Source organism: Barbus barbus (assembly GCF_936440315.1).
Source record: "Barbus barbus genome assembly, chromosome: 42".
NCBI lineage: Eukaryota > Metazoa > Chordata > Actinopteri > Cypriniformes > Cyprinidae > Barbus > Barbus barbus.
The window spans coordinates 21,708,091-21,728,211 of record NC_136720.1 but is presented as its reverse complement, the minus strand read 5'-3'; the positions used below and the strand labels follow the sequence as shown (position 1 = coordinate 21,728,211).

Sequence of the window (20,121 nt, the reverse complement as noted above, 5' to 3'; positions counted from 1 at the left end):
CACACACACATACACAAAATGTGTGTAGAGGAAGGAACACGGCTCCTCCCGACGGGTCCCGGATAGGAAGAGGGTGACGTCAGTGCGCTCCACTCTCAGCAGATTCAGATTACAGTATACTGCGTGCGCGCTTGTGTTCTTGAACGTCGGATGGTGGCTGGAGGAGAAAAAGCGTGTTTACACAGACGGGCCGAGCGCCTGGGGAATAGCGCACGGCGAGAGGAAGTGAGCCGGCTCGCTGTCTGCCTGCACCAACTTCCTGCTCAGAGAGAGAGAGAAAAGGAGAGAGAAAACAGTCGGGATCCCATTACAGTCCGACTGAGAGCTGCCGAGACGGCCGACAGCATGGAAAAACAGCGCATTATACGGAATTCTTTTTAATAAAGCGAAAAAGGACCCCAAAAGCCTGACCATTACTCACAGGTATGTGAATAATCCATCCACGCTATTCGGACGTTTTATACATGTTTTTAAATGTGTAATTACTTCATAATAACATTGAAAGGAAGAGCCCTTCCAAAGTACACGACTGAAACTTGATATCCCCCCCAAAAATGAACGTATCCAAACGACAGAGCTGTTTTTGAAATGTTCAGAAGTGATGTTTGAGACTTAAATGTGTACAGTTATAAAGTAATTAATGTTTAAAAACGAACAGATCTCTTTTAGCAATAACAAACACAGAAGACACTTCAAGTGCCCACCGTTCCCGTTATTTACGCGCAATTGACCCTTTACGCACGGCTGAGGAAAGTTTGAATACCTGTTGAGCTCAAGATCTCGGGATGTATATTTTAAAGATTTTGTCGGCGGTATTTTCGAAAACAGGGCTGCTAGGAAAGGCTGAAATTTGGCTCCTGGCGCTTTAAACGCACTAGTAGAGTTTCTGGTTTGTCTGGAAACAGCAGCAGACTAATTGCCATGCGCTTCCGGATTGAAACTTGCAGCAGACAGCATCTTGAAAATGAGTCATTGGGGCAAACAAAGAAACTTCAGTTCAGCCCTAGAGCTGATTTTACTCCTGCATCTGGATATGCCCTTGGATATTTAATATGATTGGAGGAGATCGATGCTTGTGAGCCCAAAATGTGTTTGGAGACTTACTGTAAGTCATACATGTATGGACTTCAGATAGCAGATGATGCTAGAGTTTCCTCAGATCTAACCCAAGATGTCCCCAAGTTCACCACAAGTGTCCTAGCATAGTAACCTGGTGTAGTTTGTCAAGTTCAAAGTCTACAGTCACGTTCCTCCTGTCTACTTCCTGTATGGTTTGATGGGTTGGATAGATTTCAATTATGCCAGTGTTAGAGTCTTACATAGACATTATTGCAAACACAACACATTTAAAATGCTCAGTGGTAAAACAAATAAACAATCAACTGTGGTTAGTAGGATTATTATTTGCCATTTCAGTATTTTTTAGCCTTAATATTACTGTATTTGCCCTGAAATGGGTTAAAAGAGGAACCATCTTTTTGATCAAACAGCCAGTTAGATTCAAAGAGTTTAATGCAAAGAGTACAATTTTAATGTAATCAAGGAATGCTTTCCAATCCCTTTTTGACTATTATATTTATACTTTTATGCCATAATATTTCTGTATTTTCCATGGAATTACTTAAAAGAGGAACCATCATTTCAATAGAACAGCCAACTAGATTTAAAAGTTTAATGCAAGCATTCCAAAATCTAGTTTAAAGTATAAGGAATGCTTTCTTTTTTGATATTTTGGAACCAAAAACCATGACATTTTAAAGTGTCCGCACTCTTTCTGAAGCCACTGTATGGACACAGACACGCCGCCAGACGTTCTCGGATCTGTCTGAGTAATTTCAAGAGCTGCAGCTCTCTCTGGAGAAATGTGGTCGTGGAGAGAAGTCCTTCACGGCTCTCTTTTCTCCCTCTCTTCGGCAGGAGCTCCCTGAATTTTCCACTGCAGTCTGTGTGCGCAGGAAGAGCGCACATTTAGTCATGGCGAAGTAATGTCTGCGCACACCAACTAATCTCATTACGAGTTTCCGCTGACACTACAGTGGAGGGGTTTCTGAGCACGACGGCAAGTTTGGTGTTTAAAAGCTGTCTAGGGGCCATTCAAAACACTGGGCTTGGGGTTTTGGATCCAAACTGTCCCTGCGTGTCTGTTGCATGAGTCTTGAAGGGTGTGAGCGTGTCATTTTACGCTGGAGAGAGCCTGGAGTGCATCTTCTCACCTGAAAGATTATCCTCTTTCCCCTGTTATATACACACACACTCACACATGCAGTGCGTGAAACTTTAAAAATCAGCCTTATCATACTGTATGTTGCCTGTTAAGCCACTGACAGACTGAGCTGTTGCCTGGTTCTGTGTCTACAGACATGTTCCTCCTGTCTACTTCCTGTATGCTTAGATGGGTTGGATAGATTTGATGTGTGCAGGTTTTCTTGGTGTTTTCCATTGGTATTATATGAAACAAGTTCCAAATAGAGTTTCTCACCTATGGCAATCTGGGAAAAAAAAGTTCACCTGTACACTGAATAATGACTCGAAAAGCGCAATTTTAAGTAGTAAATTTTGACTGTATAAAATGAAGCAAAATCTACTTTGTAAAATAATATTAAATGCGTATATTTAAAATTCAAATATATCCGCAACTGATATTGTTTTGGAAACTAACTACAACTAGCTCAATTTTTGAGCTAGTTACACAAAACACAATTATGGTGGGTCATTTTTGAGCAGTAGAAAATTAACTCAAAACGCAAAACAAGAATATAACAGCAAAATTAACAAAAGTGCAAATAAAACTGGCAAGTAGTGCAAAAACATGCCCGTAATGAATCATTCCCCAATGCATTATGGGAACAGTGCTTTGTAAATGTAGGTAGTTTGAGGTAGATTATATTAATGTAAGGCGTACTGTCTTTCTGTTGCACTGTAGAGCTTCTGTCACTATAACAATTTCCTCGTATGTGTAAACATACCTGGCCAATAAAATTCTGATTCTGATTCTAAATGTTATACTTTTTGAAACCTATTGCAAAGTTTTCTACTTTGAAACGAGACACCGTTATAGATAAATCAAAAAAGTAAATAAGGATTTGAGTAATTTTAAAGTTCAGATAATTTATTGGAGAAAATGATAAATCTTTCCTGCTGTATTTACTTCACAACAAAACATTTTTTTAGTGTATCTTCTACAATGTAAACTCAGAAATCGAGTTTTCTTTGGCAAATAATCATTTAAAGTGGTAAAACAGTTTATTTTCTAACTGATGCTAGGATTAGATGGTATCTGTAGACTTTTTTTTTTACATTTTCTGCACTATTTGGAAAAAACATGGTTAAACAGAACTAAAAAGTACTACTCTTATTGTTAAAATATTTAATAAACATGATTGATTGACAAGCGGATGTTGAGAGACAGAATCCCTGTGGACCTACTGATGCCATCTAAGTGTGAAAACTATGGATGATTCATTTATTTCATCCCAAATTTCATGCAGTGTGTTAAAACATCTTTAAACCCAATGACCATGAAGCTGATGCATGCCAGACAACGGCAGAAGAACAGAGCCAATGCAGCGCTATGTTCGAGTGTGTCTTTTTGTTTAGCGCACAGTCTATTATTTATTTGTGTCTTAGAAAATCCTGGCTAAGGATTCAGACTTGGCTTCTGCACAGTTTATGTCATTGCTCATATTGAAAGATAAAAAAAGAGACTTTGCATGTGCAGTTGTTTTTTTTTCCCATTTTTCCCCTCTTGCGATAATCTAACAATGACTTTTACAGCCACGTTCCGTGCAGAAACCTCTCCAAACTGCCAAGAGCTTTTGAAATCAGCTCCCTCTGTTTATTCCCTTTGATTAGGGCAGTAAATCTGGGTATCAGTGAGTCCATTGCTCATGTCACACACAGTTTGTCTGTCTTTAGACGTCCATATGGGTGAGAGGTTTGTGCCAGCATAAAAAGAGAAGAGGAAACCTCCCATTTGTGCCTTGTGTCCGTGTGGTCCCCGCGTTCCCGTGTTTGCTCCCCGCAGCAGGAATTCCTACCTTTCAATTCAGGATCGGCATTCCCAGGAAGACGCCCTTCAAAGGAGAATTGGAGGAAGTCCTGATAAAGACAGTTTTACGGTCGTTTAACGCAGATGCTCCGCTCAGAGGATGCTGGAGCAGGAAATGGTTTTATTTCGCTTCTTTGGGGGTTTGGAAAAAAATAACTGGGTATGTGGCGTACGGCGAGCTTTCATGTTTTGCCCAAGAGTTAAGTATGAGATCTGACTGTAAATTGCTACATGAATATGTATAATGAGATCTGTGTCACATATGTAGAAGAGTATTCAATGAGCATATGTGTGTGTGTGTGTGTGTGTGTGAGAAAGCACACAATACTTCCTGATAAATATCTGTAGCCTGTATTGGCAGCATTTTCTGAGCACTTCCTCCTTTGTCACAGGTTTGGCTGAATCTTGCTGTTTGTGTTTCTTTACACTCCCTCTGGCTGATATTCCAACCAAAAGCATCTGAAATGACAAAAATAAAAGTCTTGCACACCAACTTATGAAGCAGAAAGTCAACATAACATCAAAATCTTATATAATAATATATTCACTCATTTTGCAACCATTTTTAACATTACAGAGGCATGTGTCTCAAACACCATTTCATGCTGACTTCAAGTGTTTTAGGTTTGATTGTAGCCTGTCCTGTTAGAGTTTGGGGTTGTTTGCTCCTTTCGGCTCATTATTCGATCAATCACTCGATGACTTCCAGAGCCGGCAGTTTGATGAGCGAAAACCAGGGTGAAAGTTTAAGCTTGTGTGTCTTTGTCAAAAATATGACAATGACTTTCCCAAAATAAGGCCATCTGCAACCAGGGAGTTCCACTTGGCCAATAAAACATGCTCCGTGTCAGAGCTATCCACACTAGTGAGTCAGCCAGCCTCGTTTCTCCATCTACCACTCTGTCTCATTCGTTCCCTCCATCCGTCTCGGGAGAGTGTTGGCTCAGACAGCAGGAAGGCTGCAGTAAACGCCAGCCCGCCCTGTTTGACTGACTTACAGTTACCAAAGGGCATGATGTAACGCTAGTTAAAACTGAGGAGTGTGTTCAAACACACACACACACATTTGACAGCTTTGAATTGGAGTCAAACTGGTTTCCTCATGTCTATTAAATGCCTCTCAGCCCTCAACCTGAGGTCCTTTACTGTTCCTCCACCCAGGTCTTCCTGCTGTCCTGCATCCCAACACTCAACACCATCCCCTCAACTTCAATTCAGTCTTATGCACCAGATATCAACTGAAAACTCTGTGCTACAACATATTAAGAATATGCATGTTTCTTAAAGGGATAGTGAAAATGAAAATGAAAAGTCTGTGGTTGTTCATGAGCCATCATGATGTTCCAAAGCCGCTTAATTTTCTCTATTCTGTGAAACACAAATTTTGAACAATGTTCATGCTGCTCCTTTACATACAATGAAAACATGCACATATTAAAATGTGTGTTTTTATGTGATTTTAGAAGACTTGATAGTGCACAAATCATAGAAGAAAATGATCTAGACCAGGGGCGCGTCAAGTGATCACAAGTGAGACTATGGGTGCTCCAGAGCCGGAACAAAATGTCAAAAACAAAAAGTGGATTCCATCGCAAAACAAAAAAAAAACACATCCAGGCACTCACATAGCAAACGAAGTACAAAAACGTTTATTAGACAGAGCTAGATATTAAAAAACACCAACGAGTGCACACATTATATTGGATTACTTTTATGATCATTTTATGGTGCTTTATTTATTTGTTTGTTTATTTTTAAGCAACTGGTCTATTTCTATTTATTTATGTTTGTTGCCATTTTATTTTGATGATTTTTCATAATTAAAAATAGATAGACAAGTAAAAATTAAATAATTAGATAGAAAAATAGATAATAATAAAGTTATTAAACATATATATTTAAATTTTTTATATTTAAGTTAAAGATTTTATAACTGCACTTGAGAAAACATTTCTAGAAATATTTAGTAAGTGTACTGAAAATACTTATTTCTAATTTATATATAAATGTATTTATTTATTTTAGTTATTTTTCACTTGTTATACGTTCCTAATTATTTAGTTCCTAATTATTATTATTATTATATTGAATTTTATTTTCAATTTATTTGAACTTGTAACAGGTTAACTTGCCTGTTGTTTGAAAAGTAAACCGTTAGTCTTGTCACCATAAAAAGCTCAATAAAACAATGAAAATGTCGCATCCCCTGGTCAAAGTGTACAGGTTTTGTAATGTATATATAATTTCTATATTTCCTAAACTTTAAACAGGGATGTAGAGGAAGAGGTTATGAGAGTACACTAAGGGTAAGCATGTGGCTAAAGGGCATGACGACAGCGGTCACAGGAAGTGGCCCAAGCAAGATTTAAACTTCCTGTACTGTTGAGCTTTTAACATTGAACCACTTCCTGTTGGAGTCAATCACAGAACGCATGGATGAAAAAACTCACTCCTGTTCATTAGAAAATCATTCTTTTACACCCAATGGATCCAGATTAACTTTGTTGTCTAAATCTAAGCGTGCTGAAAAAAGAATTAATTTGTCTTTTTTGTAAGTTTTTTTTATTTGTCTTGTGCAGGACAGTTTAGCATCACTCAAATCATGTTGTCCAAACTAAAAATGTTACAATGAAAGGCTCTGCTTATGTCTAAGGTTTCTTGAAGGAATGTCAGCAGATCCCATTCACAAAAACTGGACGATCTATCCGTCTTTATCTTGGGCGGCCATGGTGTATAAAGATTAAGTATGTGTCTGTGCATGTTGAACTTGGCATTATTAAAGTCTGATAATAACGGTTTGGGTGGTGTTCAAGGATTACGTGTGTTTGACTTCATGTTTTTTATTACTGTTATTCTGGATCAGCTGTTATTTTGATCAAATGGAACTCAGATATATGCTATCGTTCAAATATTTGGTGTTTTTTAATGTTTTTGAAAGTCTCTTATGCTCACCACGGCTGCATTTATTTGATCAAAAATACAGTAAAAACAGTAATATTGTAAAATATTATTACAATTTAAGATAATAATTTTCTGTTTTCATATATTTTAAAATATAATTTATTTTTGTGATGCAAAGCTGAATTTTCAGCACCATTACTCCAGTCTTCATTGTCACGTGATCCTTCAGAAATCATTCTAATATGCTGATTTAATGCTCATTAATTTATTTTGGAAACCAATCGAAGGTACAAAACAGCATTTATTTGAAATAGACTTTTTTGTAACAAAATATTTACTGTCACGTTAATCTAATGCATCCTTGCTGAATAAAATAATTAATTTTCATTTTTGAGTTACTTATACCTTTAAGAATTCCCTTTCTGCTTGTTGTAGGTTTTGGCTCTAGGTTTGGGACATTTGAACTATTTTGTGCCCCCTTAACCCACTTATCTCTACCTGGTCACTCTAATCTATGTTCCTAAACAGGATCTTGTGGATGAACTCCATGTTTACCCTGTTAGTAATTTCTGTTCACCATGGGTGTATTTGCCCACCTTTGAGCGGACACCTCCGTCCTAGAGAGTTCAGCAGCACGGTCGATGCTGGAACATGTTGCTTATTTGCAATTCATTCCCATGTCAGTCTTTCTGGCTGATAGCTCTTTGTTGTTTATGAGCCTGTGCGTTAATGTACAACAGAACAGGAAATGCTTGCAGAGTTTGTGGGAGGGCACTCGGGAATGACGTTTTTTGTTCATGCGAGAGATGAAGAGTGCAGAGGGAAAAAGGGAAATTAAAGGAAGAGGATGAATTCAGGAGCGTTCTTTAATGTGGCCACGTTTGTATGGCTGATGCTCTGGCCTTTCCCTTTCCACCACTTCCTGTTTGAAACCTGCATGAATATGGTTAAAGGATGGTATTTTTACGAATGCAGTCAACTCCTGGAAGGATGTCGGATTATCAGATCAATTGAAACAAGGCGCCGGTCCATGCTTATTCACAGACATATACTAAATTTGGCTACCACAGCATCTTCCTTCAGACCCTTGTTAGGGTCATTAAACATGTCCTCAAGCCACCTTTTCTTTCCAAATAAGCACACAACGCATGCAGACAGAGTGTAAATTTGGCTAATTTGAATTAGATTTTAACTCTTATGAAATTACACCACACTCTCACCTCAGTTACAACGATACACACACGTTTTAAATCAGAACAAGTAGCAACAGTTTTGTTACAAAACACCAACAGTCTTAAAAATAAAGGTTCTATATTGACATTCCATGAAGAACCTTTTACATCTATGGAATCTTTCCTTAAAAGTTCTCAAAAGAAGCATTTTTTTCTTAGTGTGAAGAGCATTTGTTAATCAAAATTAGATTTTTAATCTAATCAGTCAAAAATAAACACACAATTTGAATTGGTCTACTGACCCCACACTCTTAAAAATAAAGGTTACAAAAATGAAGAAGAAGAACCACTTTTGGTTCCGAAAAGAACTTTAAAGTTCTTAAAAAAATAATTTAATTAAGTTCTAATTAGGTTCTGGAAATGAATATCAGCCCGATTATGATTATTAAAATGTAAACTGTTAATGTTTATAATTTTACCTCTCTTGTCTGACAGATATGGAGAGTGCTATCACGCTGTGGCAGTTTCTGCTGCAGCTACTGCTGGACCAGAGCCATAAGCACCTGATTTGCTGGACGTCCAACGATGGCGAGTTCAAGCTGCTCAAATCGGAAGAAGTCGCCAAACTTTGGGGCCTGCGCAAGAACAAGACCAACATGAACTACGACAAACTTAGCCGAGCACTACGCTACTACTATGACAAGGTTACACATGCTTCTATTGGATAAACGCTACAATTTTACGAGGTGGCGACTTCGTAATGAATTCATACAATGTGATTTGTATGGAAAAGTATGATTTTCCGTCCCTACAAATAACCGTCAATGGGGCATTAGCAGATCATACTAAAATGTACCTCCAAGATTGTGCAAATTCATACGAATTAGCCACCATTTTGGGTAAAATAGTTACAAACTGCCATTTGAGTGTATTGTAATAATCCCTTTTCTTTTGCAGAACATCATAAAGAAGGTGATTGGCCAGAAGTTTGTATACAAGTTCGTCTCGTTCCCTGATATTCTGAAGATGGATCCCCAAGCGGTGGAGCTCGGTCGGGATGGGGGTCACGTCGCAGGGGGCGTCATGTTGCAGGAGGTGGAGTCAGATTGTGGCGAGGGGGAGGAGTCTCCAAAGCTGTCGCTGTCATCGCTGAGAAGCCCCGCCTGCAGGAACGAGTATCTCCACTCTGGTCTGTACTCGTCCTTCACAGTCAGTTCCCTCCAAAACCCGCCTCCTCTGCTGCGTCCAATCAAAGTCGAGAAGCAGCGAGGGTGTGAACGAGGAGAGGAGGGACAAACGGTGATTCGCTTTGTCACTAATCGATCAGAAAAGGTCATTCCCCTGGCTTCCTCGCCACCACCTGCATCCGCGGAGGTCTTCTTCGCTTCAAAAACCTCCCCTTGTTCATCCCGTAGTCCCTCCCCTTCTCATAGCCCTGTCTACATGCTGCGGCCGGAGCGCAGCCCGGAGGCTCGCATAGACGAATCAGAGCAAAGCGCTCAGCCTCTAAATTTATCATCCGGCCACAGGGAGCGAGCCCAGAATCGGGCCACGCCAATGGAGAGGAGGACCGGTAGCAACGGACTGCCTCCCAAAGCACGGAAACCCAAAGGGCTGGAAATCTCCGCCCCTTCCATACTGCTTTCAGGAAGTGACTTGGGCTCCATCGCCCTCAACAGCCCAGCACTGCCCTCAGGGTCACTTACACCAGCCTTTTTCACTGCACAGGTATTAAACTATGTCATTTTCACATGTATATTTATGTCACACATACATCTGTTTCCTAATGATCAAAGCAAATGACTTTTCTAAAATATAGAAAGAATACACGGTGCCTTCTTTTGGCTAATAGCAAATAACTCCACACCGCATAGCGACACACTTAGTCAAAGAGAAAGAAATGTCAAATACATTTCATTCAATACCAAAAATTACTGATAAAGTAAAAAAAATTACTATTTTACACAACATTTGTGAGCTATGTAATTTTATACTACTGTATTAGAATACAGTGTAGTTAGCTTAGCAACATGCTAACGTAAAGCTGTATTTAATTGACAGTGAACAGTTAAGCTAAACATAGCCAAAACCTAAAATAAATGTCAAAATGCTTACGTTTAACTTAATATCATACATTATTGATCAATATTGTTCAAATTTAAATAAGAAATGACATTATAGACAATACTTTTATGCTATGCTCAATAGAATATTGTGTAGTCTGCTAAACAACTAAATGTAAATGTGTAGTTAGCTTAGCAACATGCTAATGTAAAGTTCTATTGGATTCAGTTGTGAGTAGACAAGGCTGCTATGTTTTTAACAAATAGGTAATATTGGTCTGATTATGTTAGTGATGCTATAGTACAATATAAATGCAATGTATTTTTATAAATTTTTATGGCAGAGTATCATGTTGTTAGCCTTGCAAGAAGCAAATTTTACACTAGTATTTAGTTGCTGCCTGTGTAGAGCTTTCGGATTAGGTTTCATTTTGTTGTAGGAAGCTTTCTAGGTTTTGGAACTGAGCTATAAATGAACACAAAAACATCCTCTCCGGCACTGTTTATAAGCCTTCAACAGGGCACACACCTATACTGGTAATACAGCTATTCTATGAGACGTTTCGGTCTTTACTGGGTGTGTTGGGAGAAATGCGTGACAGGCAGACAGGTTTTTAAAAGAGGTAGAGAGAAACAGGAAGAGGGAAAAGACAGAGAGAATGGCATAAGCGAGAAAAGAGAGACCTGTAAATAAAACCATATGTCCGTAGTCTCACACACTACAGCATAGTGACACAGGACAGAGAAAAACTGAGCGAGAACGAGAAATTGATTTCACATGCTGCCCTATAGCCACAACCTGGTGATCCAAAGTCCATGACCCATGGGAAGCTACATGCTTGTGTGGATTTTTCTCCCACTTTCGGTTTTAAAGGGACAGGTCACCCAAAAATTAACTTTCTGTCATCGTTTACTTATACTCATGTCGTTCTAAACATGTATAGCTTAGTTTTAATGCAAATGCAAGAGTATGCATATGCTGTTCGATAGGTTGCATGAACACAGATGTTTCATCCTTGTCCAGTGTCTGCGCTATTTCTCTCTGAACGTTTTACAAATTTAAACTAGAGTTTCCAATATCTGTTAACCCTGTTCGTCATCGCAGGTGTCTATAGGGGCTTTCGCACCGGAGGAACCTTTTCATAGTTCCTAGAACTTTTGGTGGAAGTTCCCACTTTTTGGTGTTTTGGCACTGCAGGAACTAGGAACCTATTCAGTTCTAGGAACTCCGTTTGGGGGAACTAAATTAGCTCCTACAGTCATGGCCAAAAATATCAGTAAATGGTAAATATGGTAAATATGATCAAAGGCGGCTGTGAAAATTAATCTGCATTGTTAATCCTTTTGATCTTATATTAAAAAAATTCACAAAAATCTAACCTTTCATTGGATAATAAGAATTTAAAATGGGGGAAAATATCATTATGAAATAAATGTTTTTCTCTTATAAACGTTGGACACAATTATTGACACCCCTAGAAATTCTTATGAGTAAAATATCTCTGAAGTATATTCCCATTCATATTCACAATTTTGAGCACTCCAGAGTGATTACGAACATGAAATTATCCAGCCATGGCTTCCTGTTTCACAGAAATATAAATAGGAGGGAAAACAAAGCCCAAATTCCCTTAATCATCCATCACAATGAGAAAAACCAAAGAATATATTTCTGATGTGCAGCAAAAGATAATTGAGCTTCACAAATTAGTGAAGTGGCTTTAAGGAAAGAGCTAGAGCAGTGACAATTCCCATTTCCACCATCAGGGCAATAATTAAGAATGTCCAGTCAACAGAAAATGTAATGAAACTGCCTGGAAGAGGACATGTGTCTATATCGGCCTAATGCACGGTGAGAAGGAGAGTTTGAGTGGCTAAAGACTCTCCAAGGACCACAGCTGGAGAATTGCAGAAAATGGTTGAGTCTCGGGGTCAGAAAACCTTAAAAAAAAATTGTCAAACAGATCCTACATCACCACGTTGTTTCGGAGGGTTTCAAGAAAAATTCTCCTAGCTCATCCAAAAACAAACTCCAGCATATTCAGTTATCAGACACGACTGGAACTTCAAATGGGACTGGCTTCTATGGTCAGATGAAACTACAAAATTAGCTTTTTAGCAGCAAACACTCAAGATGGGTTTGGTGAACACAGGGATAAAAAGTAACCCATGTGTACAATGAAATATACTGCTGTATTTTTGATATTGTGGGCCTATATTTCTGCTGGAGGTCCTGGACATCTTGTTTAGACACATGGTATCATGAATTCTATCAAATACCACCAGATATAAAATCGATAAGTGACTGACTCTGTTAGAAATCTTAAAATGGGCCATGTTTGGATCTTCAAACCAGACAATAATCCAAACACAAACCTCAAAAACAACACATAAATGGGTCACTGAGCACAAAACCAAGCTTCTGCTGGCCATTCCAGTCCTCTGACCTGATCCCTGTAGAAAATGAGTAGAAGAGAAGAAGCACCAACATGGAGCTGTGAATCTGAAGGATCTGGAGTGATTCTGGATGAAGGAATGGTCTCTGATCTCTTGTCAGGTGTTCTCTAACCTCATCAGGCATTATAGGAGAAAATGTAGAGCTGTTAAACTGACAAATGGAGGTTTCAAAAACTATTGAATAAAAGGGTGCCGTTAATTGTGGCCAATGTGTATTAGAGAAAAACATTTATTTCAAAATTCTTATTATCCAAAGAAAGGTTAGATTTTTGTGAATTTTTTAAATAAAAATGAAAAGTCTTTGATCATATTTACCAAGGGTGCCGATATTTTTGGCCATGACTGTATATCAGAGTAGGATCTAAAACAGTTCTATAGGAACTATAAGTGACGCAGTGTAGACTGATTGGCCAAAAGCATACGAAGCACCGACTACCCAGCATTTTTAAAAAGCCATTTAAAAATATTTACTCCACGAACATGGAAAACCACGATAACGGCATTTACCTGTCGTCTGCGGCATTGTGTTCTTTTCTTTTCTGAGTTCCTAGAACTATGTGGTGCAAAAGACCCTTACCAGACCCTTGCCATCACCAGTACTTTGTTATTGTTGTTGTAGCATTTGCTTCTTTTTTGACTGTAAACAACGGGTCATGGAGTGTTGTCACCTTGTGGACAAATTAATTAGTGCAAAAACAATACAAGGCTCTTGTGCGAACTGAGCTTACAAAGTATGAAGGGTTAGAAATATCTAAAAATGATTAAACTTTCAGCAGACAAAAACTCCATAAAACCTTTTTGAAAGTTGGCGGTAATTACGAAATCTAGGACCTTCATACACTGTGTGCCATTGTAAAGACTGTGATGGTGTGCACACCAAAAACAAATTAAATTATTTGCACATAAATAGATTACATACAAAGTCAATTCAAAGACATGGATTCGCGCTGTGCACTGTGAATGACGCAAATTGGGCAATGCGATTGCCACACTGTATATGCTTCAATCGCATCTTCTGCACAAGTTACAAAATTTCAAGCAAGCGAGCAGAAAATTTGCAAGACGCATTGTTGCGCAAGACAATCAGCGAAGAGCTTATTGACAAGTCCAGTTTGACACGTCCGGTTTTATCAGATAATGTAGGAGAGCATTATGGGATCATTTTATTTGTGCGATTGAAACAAAAAACCGCAAGTAATTTAGAGTGATAACATGATGAGAATATTCGCTTTGTGTTTGGTGTGTGCACACCATAAGTCTATCCATCACAGCCTCATTTATATTCAATATGGCGTCTAACCTGACTAAGTTCTATTGCATGACTTTAGAAAGATTGAAATATATTGCTTAAGCCATATGGACTAATTTTACGGTGCCTTTTTGGAGCAGTGTTGCCAAATCCACAGTTTTCCCGTGGAATTGGGCTATGTTAACGTTGTTGTCGCGGGTTATTTTTCATGTCAGCGGGTTTAAGCAACACCAATACCATGATATTTATTTCCTAAAATGAAAATTTTACCAGGGGAACCCCATAAAAACAGTGTATTTTAACCACCAGAACATAATTGGGATAGTTTTGAGTAGCAATTAGTTTTCAGTTTTGTTGTGAAAACCTGGCAACCCTGTTTTGGAGTTCAACAGTCCCTGGTCACCTTTGGAAAATTGAAATTGGGACAATTGTCCACAAAAGACAAAGTTAAACAGATTTTGAGGACATGATGGAAATTTAATTGGGTGTGAACTGTTGCTTTAAACATACTGAAACATCTACAACAGACAGTTATTTCATAATGCCAGATTGAGCAAAATGGTCCATCTGCTTGGACAGATAAAACAAGCGTCATCTATGTCCAGGACAGTCGTCCTACTACATGCATTGCATTTGTGCTACATACCATTGATGCTCCAGGTTTGTCCTGTTCAGGTGAAAAACTCTAGGAAGATTTTTTTAAAGGGGTTCTCAGACTACTTGTGCATGACAGGCTTCACATGCTATCGCCTGCAAACTGATGCAAAGACGTGTCTGGACATGCAGAGACTTACATTTGTCTTTCCAAAGTTTCAAAAAGACACTGGGATTTCGTGATCCATGATTTCAGTGACTAATACAAATAACATCTCATGTTCCTGTTCCCCCCTTTCACAATACCTCCCCTATTCCTCTCTCTCTTCAGACTCCCTCTGGTTTGCTGTTGACGCCCAGTCCTCTCCTGTCCTCCATTCATTTCTGGAGCAGCCTGAGTCCCGTAGCCCCTCTCAGCCCCGCCAGGCTACAGGGCCACGGGTCACTCTTTCAGGTACACACAAAACATTCTCAAACCTATAAAAAGAGGAATCTGAATGTGAGGATGTGTTTTAGCACTGACGTGCGAGTGTGTTTTAGAAAGTGATTCGCTTGTCTGTTTTGTGAGTGCGTTTGTGTTTGGTGTCATGTTTCAGCCTTCATGTGAGCGAGAGGGGAAATCCTGTGGATACTTCCTGTTCTGGAATAGGGGAGAGTGAGTGTGTAGGGAGGTGTGTGTGTGTGTGTGTGTGTGTGTGTGTGTGTGAGAGAGAGTGTGTAGGGAGGTGTTTGTGTGTGTGTGAACAAAAAAGACAGAACGCAAACTGTATATTTATGCTCATCTTGCTTTTTGAGGGGAGGGTACCAGTCTTTACTGTAAACATCGCTAGCCAGCAGGAAACCATTAAGGTAACCACGGGCGACTGCTTGACTCCGCCTTTACAGGAATAGTGTCATTTCGTGATGTGCACTTTTACTACCGCACACACACACACAGACGTACACTCACTCCCCCACTCTCACTTCCTCCCTGGGCGGCCGTAGTGGGAGATTTCTGGTTGGTCACATGATTGTCGTTCCTGCCATCATTGGCTGCAGTGGAAAACTTTTGTGGCACGTCTGGCTTTTTCTTTCACAGTGCAATTCTTCTTTGTGTTTTTTTTTTTGTTGATTTTTCTATACCTGTAAAACATATACCAGGAAAAATAGAAGCTTTTGAGATGTTTTTGAGTCAATCCGGGAAATGGATTTACTGGTGTGTGTGTGTGTATTAGGGTTTGGACATAAGATACAGATGTTTCCTCTCTGCATTGGATATGGGGGAAAACTGCTTCCTGTTAAAAAAGGGAGGGGTGATAACTGAAAAAGACTGTCTGTGTGTATAGTCAGAACAGGAAGTTCCTCTCCTAGCACTACTGTGATGGACTACGAGTGTGTTTATTTTTTCCCCTCACTGAGGTGTATTAGGGAGATTTTTACAGAAACTGTTAAGAAATGCCCAGGTATTCTTTCAAAAATCAAAAGTAGTAAATGATATGGCTTTTTTTTGCTTTGTTCTTTTTTGAAGCCCAATTTTAAGGATACTTTGGTGGCATATGTTGTACTGAATTCAATTTATGGTATTTTTAGAAATGAAAGAATAAAAAAAATAATTGCCAGAGAGAATGATATTAATTTCTGTATTACAGGAATCAGATTTCTGGGGAAAATGTCCTGAAAATGTCATCACAATGCCAAAATCAGTCCCACAGCCTCATTTATTTATTTGTTTGTTTATATTAATCTTTATTAGGTTATAATAAAATAAACATTTAATCATAATATAATAATTAAAATAAGAATACTGCTACTACTACTACTACTAATAATAATAATAATAATGGACACGTGTCCATTTAACCTGAAAATAATAAATAAATAAATGAAAACAAACACACGTTCAGGTAGTATCTAACCAATAAATAAATAATACTAATAATGAAATGACGGTAGTATTTAACCTCAAAATCTAAATAAAATAAATATAATGATAATAATAATAATAATAAATTTTACAAAGAAACATAAGGAATTTCCCAGGTAGCATTTAACCTCGAAATAATAAAAACCAATAATAATAATAAAATATATCCTAACATAAGGAAATTCCCAGCTAGTATTTACCCTCAAAAATAAAAAAGCAACAACAACAATAAAATATTATTTATATCCCATTAAATAATACCTAGACATTTCTTGACAAGATTTAACCATTAAGATGTGTAAACTATTATTTGATCTGTTAGATGACATTTCCTGATACAATCATATGAATGTTTTTTCCCCCCACTATAAGACTGTATAGTTAGTAAACAGCAAATGAAGACATTTTGATTCAGTATGTGTAGCATTATCTCAATGTCTTGTTTGCTTTCTGACTCTCACAGTTCCCCACCCTGCTCCCGGTACCCCTCCCCAACCTGGACTCCTCTTCATCATCCTCCTCTTTCCTCCTGTCCTCCAGCGCCCAGAAATCCTGATTTCTGGACACTCCACCGATCCCCTCCCCAGAATTATACCTGTGCTCTCAAACTAAGAAGGAATTATGGACCTTCATGTCGTTTTTGAGCCAGACTGCACTTCACCCCCTTGTGGCCACCTACACCTATAGCACCCTTCAGTTCAGTTCTGAATTTTGGACCAGCAAGCTGTGTGTTTCTTCTTTAACTCAGGCTCCAATCCAAACAGCTCACCAAAATTCCTCTGCAAGCTCTTAAAATAGGGAATTATGATGAGGTAATGCCAAAGAACATGAAGTGTCCTTTTGAGAAGATGGTGAGTCATTGGAAACGGAGCCTCAGAGAATCTGTATCCTGGAGGACGTGTTCAAGACTGGACTCTTTGGAAAGTTATTTTTCATAATCTCAGTTTCAGATATAAACAAATGATGCTGGACGACGTAAAACAGCCTAGACTTTCTAAAGCAAAACTTCAGCGTTCCCTACTGTTCTCCATTCCTAAGGTGCTTCAACTGGAAAGATCTGAGAAATGTAAAGAAGAAGAAATGTTTAAACCATATTAAAGGAATCTCATTAGCATTTAAGTCTCTTTTTTTAATCTTTCCGAGGCTGTGAACCGGGTTTCTGTTCGTTTGTCTGGTATTGTATAATATTGTATGCACTGTGCTTCAAATGTAGTGCCTTTTGTGTAAGAATTGTGTATTTGTATTATTTTCCTGCTTAAATACGTTTTTTTGTAATAGACGAAATTCCATTTAAATATTGGAAAGAAAAGCTTTGTAATAGCTTCCAGTTTTTTTCATTAATTAATTGATTTTAAAAAAAAAAGTGTATTCTCCTATTAATTTTATATATTTTTTGCTTTTCAAGAGTCAAGAAAATGTGCCTTGTGTTTTTAAAATAAAAACAAGCATTGAATGCGACGCGTCTGAACGAACACCTTGCATTTATAATAATAATAATTAGTTACATTTATATAGCGCTTTTCTGGGTACTCAAAGCGCTTTACATAGTAAGGGGGGTATCTCCTCGTCCATCACCGATGTGCAGCATCCACCTGGATGATGCGACGGCAGCCATATTGCGCCAGAACGCCCACCACACACCAGCTTATTGGTGGAGAGGAGAAGCCAATTAGTGTAGATGAAATGCACACAGACACACAAATATAATAAACAGACCATGTTTACTTCACTGATTAAGAGAAATAAATATCTGCAGTACAAAGAATTAATCGGTCAATTCAGCCGACAGCTGGGAGGCGGAGCTTACAAGACACCACGCACTCCATGCGTCACGTATACACACGCAATCACGCACACACTCACGCACCTCCAGAAACAATCGACTCCGATTTGACAATATTAATAAACATCTGTCAGTTAAAAAAAAAACAACAGTCATCTAAAATCTGTTTGATATCTTCTGCGTACTTCATGTTTATAAATGCTGGGAAAAAGAAACATTGGTCCAATGCTGCTGTCAAAAGTTTTTTTGTTATTACTTTTTTCTTTTTATACACACAATATTGTTTTCTCTTCTGAATAAAATCAAGCACAAATGTGGGACAGTCGGGCTCCAACATGCCACATTATTCACAGAAGGGTCAATATGTAACATTAAAAAACAAAATCTCTTAATACTGTTAATGAAACTAGCTCATCTTCATAGCCATCGCTCGCATGGAGCCTTTAAAGGGCTTTGTACAGTTACAGCTCTCCATTTTCACACATACAACCTCACTTTCTCGCTCTTTTACAAGCGTCACATACACTCAGAAACTACAGAGGAGCTCTATTAATCGAAGAAACTGGTTTTGATGATGCATCAGGAGCTCTAAGGGTCAAAGAAAGAATAATAATTAAAAAAAAACATCTGGTATAAAAGCACTTCAGCTCCAATAGGATCACTGAATGAATGCAAAAGGAGAGATGGTCCGCTTCTCAGTTCAAAACGGTGAGGTCACAAAGTTCCTGCTGGTCCAGTGTTTGTTTTTTCCACCCTCGTTATGCAAGTCCACCTGGTCGAGATGGTCCCTGGTTCACGTTACGTGGCCTTTGAGGAACAAATCCACTTTTTCTTGAAATGATACATTAAAATTTGAGGTTTTGGAATGAATGTTTGGAGTCTGTCGTTCGGTTTGAAGTGCAATCACCATACCAGAAAACCACTCGCCTATGCATTCCACCTCTGTAAAACCAACACCATGTCAAATGGACAGCTGTGATATCAACATTTTGTTTCAACAGAATTATATTCGTTCTTTTAAAACAAAACAAAAACGTGGGACTGATGTGTCCACGAGGGTCGCCCCGAGAGTGAGGAAGTTACGTAGAGACAGTAGTCAATTAGCAGCAAAATAACCCCTCCGTTAATAAATATATACACGTTCACACACCCTAAGCGTCACACAGGGGAAGGGGGCGTCCAGACGAGGGGCCGATGGGCGCTCTGGCTCAAGGCTGCATGCTGGATGGCGGGACACTGGGGGGGTGGGAGAGACAGCGGGTTCGGCCGATCCCCTTCACCACGCATGCACACGCGACAAACACCCCTCTCTCTGTGAGTGAGGGGGGACTAAGTCTGTTAGTCTATACAACACAGTCACGGAGTAAGAGCTGTCGAACTGATCCGTCAAGTGTGTGTGTGTGTGTTTGTGTGAGAGAGTGCGAGAGCGATGGGCAAGAGTGTGAGGGAACGCAGCTTAAAACAGCATGCTCTGCCGTCTGTTCTTGCTGTTGCCTGTGAGGAGAGACAGAAGGATGAGAGTGAAAAGGAGCACAGAACAAGGTGTACAAGGTTACAAAATACGTTTCATAAAAAATAATTTTAAATATTCAGTTAAGAAATACATTAGCTTTATATAGAGGAGAGAACACGGTGTACAAGATTACAAAAGAGTTGTTAAAAATTACATATAATTAATTTAAAATATATCTTTAGTTAAAATATATTAGCTATATTATTAGAACAGAGAAAAAAATGCTAAATATTTTATTTATCTTTTTTTTGTAACTTTAAATATTTCTTTAGTTAGTCTAAATATATTAGTAATATTACTATGGGAGAGAAAGTGTGCAACATTACAAAATAATTCAAATATTTTAAATACATAATTAATTTAAAATACATATTTAGTTATAAAATAATTTAGTTATATTATTAGAGGACAGACCACGGTGTACAAGCAAACAAAATA

At 38.5% G+C, this 20,121-nt stretch overlaps 2 protein-coding genes across 3 annotated transcripts in view; one reads left to right on the top strand and one right to left on the bottom strand.

Annotated features, from left to right (window-relative positions):
• The first annotated feature begins 9 nt into the window (after positions 1-9).
• LOC306861582 (ETS domain-containing protein Elk-3-like) lies at positions 10-18,491 on the top strand. Its single transcript, XM_079403946.1, has 5 exons — positions 10-423; positions 8,617-8,825; positions 9,079-9,849; positions 14,816-14,938; positions 16,851-18,491. Exons 2-5 carry the CDS (start codon positions 8,619-8,621, stop codon positions 16,941-16,943), a joined length of 1,194 nt encoding a protein of 397 aa, XP_079260072.1. The 5' UTR covers positions 10-423; positions 8,617-8,618; the 3' UTR covers positions 16,944-18,491.
• Positions 18,091-20,121, bottom strand: part of LOC306861580 (cyclin-dependent kinase 17-like) — a 51,601-nt gene continuing 49,570 nt past the window's right edge. For both annotated transcript variants that reach the window (XM_079403943.1, XM_079403944.1), the window contains one exon: positions 18,091-19,664. In XM_079403943.1, the coding sequence (XP_079260069.1) occupies positions 19,627-19,664 (38 nt within the window). In that variant the 3' untranslated portion in view covers positions 18,091-19,626. The remainder of the gene's footprint in view (positions 19,665-20,121) is intronic.

Bases quoted from the DNA above. Each gene is read 5' to 3' on its own strand.
- LOC306861582 (XM_079403946.1), top strand. From the start codon at position 8,619: ATGGAGAGTGCTATCACGCTGTGGCAGTTTCTGCTGCAGCTACTGCTG. The intron at 8,826-9,078 runs GTTACACATGCT...TTTCTTTTGCAG, and splicing joins TACGCTACTACTATGACAAG to AACATCATAAAGAAGGTGAT. The intron at 9,850-14,815 runs GTATTAAACTAT...CTCTCTCTTCAG, and splicing joins CAGCCTTTTTCACTGCACAG to ACTCCCTCTGGTTTGCTGTT.